The 6,388-nt window shown below is 37.2% G+C and overlaps 1 protein-coding gene across 2 annotated transcripts in view; it reads left to right on the plus strand.

Moving 5' to 3' along the window:
* LOC106884058 (glutamate receptor ionotropic, NMDA 1) overlaps positions 1-4,979 on the plus strand; it is a 66,409-nt gene extending 61,430 nt beyond the window's left edge. For both annotated transcript variants that reach the window (XM_014935273.2, XM_014935274.2), the window contains one exon: positions 4,461-4,979. In XM_014935273.2, coding sequence (XP_014790759.1) covers positions 4,461-4,835 — 375 coding nt within the window. In that variant the 3' untranslated portion in view covers positions 4,836-4,979. The remainder of the gene's footprint in view (positions 1-4,460) is intronic.
* The last annotated feature ends 1,409 nt before the right edge of the window (positions 4,980-6,388 follow it).

A 6,388-nucleotide genomic window follows, 5' to 3' on the forward strand; every position in this document is an offset into this window, starting at 1 on the left:
ATATATATATATATATATATACAGGTACATTATTGCTGAATATCTCTTGTTGTGAGCTTTACAAAAAGGATTAATATTTCAATGTCTGCCTGTTATTTTACATGGGTTGGATAAGTTTACAATTCCCAATATCCCCAACTATCTCAGTCAGACATCAATATGTTGCAAAGCTCAACATTGTCCGATTTATCCTTACCACTTCTCATACCCTTCTTGGCCTGCTCCTATATCATGATCCTCATCGCCGCCACCACCACCACTACTTTGGTCGACTCATGACATTTCTTTAATCACACATTCACGTATCCATAGCAACACAACCACCTTCTCCTTCCTCAGCCAAACCACATTCTCTGTTATTCTCTCTACTTTCCAGTTATTCAAAATAACTGACAATGGTCAGCCTGGGGTTATATCAGAAGAGACTTGCCCAAGGTGCTACACAGTGGGATTGAACCTGGAACCATGTGATTAGGGAACAAGCTTCTTACCACATAGCCATGCCTGCTCCATATTTCAATAAGATGTTTATTCATATTTCAGTAGAATATTTCACCGGTTTCCCCCTTAGGGTCAAATCCTTCACTTCAAACCATTACGAAGACCTAAAAGTTAAACACAAATTACTGCATGAAACACATCTTGGTGACTGCCAGCCAGCCAACCAGCCAGCCAGCCAGCCAGCCATTCCTTCCACCTCACTACTTCCTATAATGTCTGTCTTTGTTCTTCATTTAGGTCAAGGCAGCACCAGTATCCTGTCTAACCCTTTTCCTCCTTCACCATTCTAGCCTCTCTGTCTTGGAGGTATTCTTCTAAACTCTGGTGCCACTCTTTTAATTAGAAACAAGTCTGAGAACAATAATAAACTTCTCGTATTCAAGAATGTTCTAAAATTATGAATCAAGTGTTGAAGACTTAGTTTGTCTTTGAGTAAAAACAACAAACACCGTTGCAATTGTGTTGTAGGAATCAAGGTCGTTACAGTAATTATAGCGAGAGGGGAACTTTCAGAACTGGTAAACTGGTGACACAGCATTCTTTCTCTTCTGTCATTCTGCGTGTACTTCTTTTTGGATGCCAATCTGATATTTCCAAAGTCCTAATCAAGATTTCTTAAAACACAACCTTGTCTCAAATTTAGTTCGTTAATCCTTTCATTAGCATATTTCTTTTGAAATACATTGCTTTTGCTTCAATTAATTTGGAAAATAACAAAGAATTTCATAAAATAACTCAGTCATTATTAACCCTTTCGTTAGCAATCCGGCTGAAACCGCTTCTGGCTCTGTAGTACAAATGTCTTGTTTTCATAAGTTTTGAATTAAAATCCTCCACCAAACCTTAGCCACAATTTATGTTCCTAACACTAGCTTAATGATGATTAAGTTATTTTACTAAATTCTTTATTATATTTTAAATTAATTGAAAGAAACACAAAGCAACTCAACAGAAATATAGTTTTTAAAAAAAGGGTTAACAAATGATTAAGAATGACAAGTGACAAAATTGGTTAAGCTGGTGTTTGGAACATAAATTAATATGAAATTTTGATGGAAAATTTTGATTTTAATCACTTTTAAATGGGAAATTTGTGCAAAGGGACCAAGTGTAGTTTCATGTGAATTGGTAAGAAAAGGGTAAACCCATTTTGTTGTCTTAATTCTGTTGAAATACATTGCCTCCGTTTTAATTAATTTTGGAAATAGTGAAGAAATTATTAAAATAACTGTCATTATTGTGTTGGGAAATGCTTAGTGGCATTTTGTCCATCTTTGGTTTGAGTTCAAATTCCACTGGGATTGACTTTGCATTTCATCCTTTCGGAATCGATAAATTAAGTACCAGTGAAACACTGGGGTCAATGTGATTGACTAGTCCCCTCGCCACAAATTTCAGGCCTTGTGCCTATAGTAGAAAGGATTATTATTATTGTTGTTGTTGTTTTACTTCTCAGAGCTCTCAGTCTTGTTTGCTTTGGTTCATTCTGTGAGAGCAAACAGCAACCTGTTGTCAGAGGTCTCTCACCAGGGTCTCTCACCAGGGTCTCTTTCTGCAAATTATAACCTTTGGTACCCGGATGTTAACTTATCGTGGAAGACACTCAACACCCAAGCACCAATCTCAAAATCTTAGCTGTTCCCCAATAGAGCAGTTGTTTGGGCCTGCTCTGCCCTCATATCAATTCCAATTTCTCCGACATATTTCTCGAACTTGGTTGTTGGTGCTCCGAGTGTCCCTACAACTACTGGGATAACAGTTACTCTCCTCATTACCACCACCACCACCACCACCACCTCATTTTGGTGGTGGTGGTGGTGGTGGTAAAGATTATTATAATTTTAGAATAATGGCATCACTAACGCTGCAACCCCAGTAGCATTGTAACCTGTACAGAACTTGTAGTCATGACTCTAAGAAGAGGCACTAACATCACAACATTGCAACAATCCATTTCTGACCACCCCCCACTATTACTGCCATCCTCCTCACCATTCTCTAAGACTTCCTGCCTACTTATCAGGAAGTAGTTATTTACTTCACTTCCTGTCCTACCCACCCACTCGCCTACCTACCCAACCACCCTCCTCTTACACCCCTGTTTAGCTACCCAGACTGTAAATCTACCTCCCACCTCTACCCTGTGTTTTGTTGTGGGTGGAAGTGGGGACGGAAAGGGGTGGGGTGGAGGGGTATCTACCCTTGACCTTTCCTTTAGGTGTGGTCAATTAAGTTACATCATCCACAACTGACTTCCTCAACGTGCACACACACACATACATACATACATATAAGCACACATATACTAAATACACACACACACATGTATATTAACACACACACACACACACACACACTGACACATGCATATCTATGTGTGTGATATATATATATATATATATATATATATATATATATATATATTATACACATACATACATAAGTATAAACACAAGCATATGTATTTGCGCACACACACACACGCAAGCATTTCTCTCTTTCTCCTTCTTTCTCCCCTACTACCACTACTACCACCACCACCACCACCACCACAAACCCACCCACTCTCACCTAATAGTCACTCTCAGACAAGTTGTGTATATGCTTGTTTACATATATGTAGGCCAGTGTGTATATTTTGGAAAGGAAATGTTAAGTGCACTCTCACCACGACCACCACCCACTACACTCATAAATTGTCCTTAATTATCAACAAATTCTCCGTATAACTACAGACGCATGTACACACGTTTTTATAATTCTTCTGTACGTGTGTGTATATAACACAGAACTAAATGTCTATGACATATTTTCCTGTATATGTTATCAACGCATATATACATACATGGATATGTATTAATAAACGCATTTTGTGCAGGTGTGTGTATATACATATGCATGCGAAATGTGGCAGTCTGTAGGTTGCAACAATGGAACAGCCTGTTTGTGAAATTAATGTGGAAGTGCTTGAGTATTCCACAGACACACGTACCCTTAACCCAGTTCTCCCTTACATACACATCATCGTCAATTGACGTCCGCCTTCCACGCTGGCCTGGGTTGGACGGTTTGTCAGGAACTGGCCAGGCAGACGACTGCACCAAATATAAACACACACACATACATATATATATATATATATATATATATATACACACATACAGACACATTACGCAAGCACACACATATACACACAGTACACACACATACAGGCACATGCTTACATGAGTGCACACACACACACACACACACACACACACACACACACACACACACACACACACACACACACACACACACACATACAATAAACTCGACATCCTTCAAATAAAAAGGTGCATAAAGGCTTATATTTTTATACAGCAGGAGTGGCTGTGAGGTTAAGAAGTTTGCTTCCCAACCACATGGTTTCAAGTTCAGTCCCACTGTGCTGCACCTTGGGCAAGTGTTGTCTACAGAAGTTTTAGGCCAACCAAAGCTTTATGAGTAGATTTGAAAGAAGCCCATTATATATATATATATATATACACACACACACACACACAATATAAAAAAAGATTTTTTTATGTTTGTTTATATTTATTCACATGTGTTGTTTAATTAGCTATTTAGCATCTTGATCAACAGATAAATTTGTCAATGTGCTGTTTAGCTTAATGGTAAAGCATTCAACTGGAGTCTTGGGGGGATGTGAGTTCAAATTTCATGGCTGGTTGTTGACAAATTTTTCCACCTTTTTTTTTTAACCCAGTATTTCTGCTATTCTGATGGCAATTCTACGTTTGATAAAGTATCTTCTTGTTTGCATCGTACAATACGCATTTCAACGCTTGTAATAAAACAAATGTTACTTTGTTTTTTTATATATATATATACATATATATACTTTGTGTAAGTACCACACATATATACATTTTCTTTGTTGTTTGTTAATGACAAATTGTTCCTTTATATTGCAGAAGCGAAGAACTCTTCGACAGACCCTTCAGAAACAGCGAGAAGCTGAACAGAAACTGAGTCAGTTTTCGAAAATGACGCCAATCACAACTCCAACGTCAATGAATCCTACAGCCCTATCAGTAGGGACTCCAGCTGGGGTGATAGTGGGAGGAATGAGCCAGACACACCCGACCCCACCGAAGCCTGCCGTCCTCCTACAGCGGGGCAACAGCCAGACCTGTGGAGCACCATATCCAAGCGATGCCGAGACTATGGGAAACGTAACCGGGAGTAGTCGTCCAGTCACGCCAGGTCCCGAAGCATCTGTGCCAACGTATCCAATGGTTACTGATGGCACCTATGCCAACCCGGCGCATTTAGACGACATTCTATAAATGGCAGCTGTTCTAAAATTTAGGTGCTGCCTGTTGGAAACTCTTGGTCTTTCTACCATCCCTACCATCCCAATGGTTCTTCAGCAAACATTGAAACCAATTTTTACATTAATTCTTATAAAGGAATGCAGCCAATCATTTATATATTTATTCATCTATGTTTTTTTTTTGTTTGTTTTCATCTCCCAAGTTTGATTTTGATGACAGAAAACTAGGAGATGAGACAGGAACAGATATCTAAGTAAAATGACAGACAGTAAAAGAAAATATATACACATACACACATACATACATTTATATATATATATATATATATATATATATATATATATATATATATATATATATACATATATATACCTATACTTATATATACACATGTATATACACACATATATATACAAACAAGTTGTATGTATATATATAAATATATATATACATGTGTGTGTGTGTACCTGTATATATACACATATATATTTATGTATCTGTGTATATATATGTGTGTGTGTGTGTATGCACATACACGCATACACACACACACATCATCATGCACACCTATATAACCTATACACACACATACATGCACACATACAATTTTTGTCGCTGTATGTGTATATATTTATACATTATGTGTCTGCTTCAAAACATTTTTATTACCACAAGAAAAGAAACAAAATTAATGAGACTCCCTTGTTGATATTTCAATAAAATAATTCAACCGCTCCAGATTTTCTCAGTGGAATCCGGAACATTCTCTGAGAAAATATGGTCTGCAAATACAGAATTTTTACAAACACCTTCAGAAATATGACAAATAACTGGGAATAATAAGTTGTTTCATGACATTTTCCCCTCCGTTAACTTTGAGTTTTCCTACCTTATTCTTCCTCATCAGCAAACACGAGAAGTTTTGCAGTCAGCACTAAGTGCTGATCATGTGAGACAACACTCTGTTTCCTACACTTACATAATAGTTACATAATATGCTCATTTATCACATTACCTGGGGTCTTTTTAATGTTTCTGGTCCTCCAGATTGGGGAGAATAAGATATACCAAAACAAGAGAACCCAGTGAGTGTAGTGCACAATTGTTATGCAACTGCATGGAACAGACTGTAGCCTGATGAGTTCTTAGCACCTGAATGTACAGAGACACAAATGTGTGTATATGTGTGTGTGCGAATACACACATGCATTTATATATGCATATATATATATATCGATATTTATATGCATATATATATATATATGTTTGTATGAAAGTGCACACACACATATACCTTTATATATTATCCCTGTAAATAAGAGTCAACCATTTATTTGACTGAGGTATGTTCAGAGTTACCTGTGTTATTTATACCATGTTATATTGTTGGGTCTTTAACGCCCCAACACCCTCACACAGACATACACACACACACACAACATTCCCTTATTCCTTCTCCACACCTACTATCGTCCATCTCTGGAATGTTACACCTTCAGCTAACACTAAACTACACACTCCTATATACAAATATATATATATATATATATATATATATATATATA

Source organism: Octopus bimaculoides, chromosome 19, assembly GCF_001194135.2.
Source record: "Octopus bimaculoides isolate UCB-OBI-ISO-001 chromosome 19, ASM119413v2, whole genome shotgun sequence".
Lineage (NCBI taxonomy): Eukaryota > Metazoa > Mollusca > Cephalopoda > Octopoda > Octopodidae > Octopus > Octopus bimaculoides.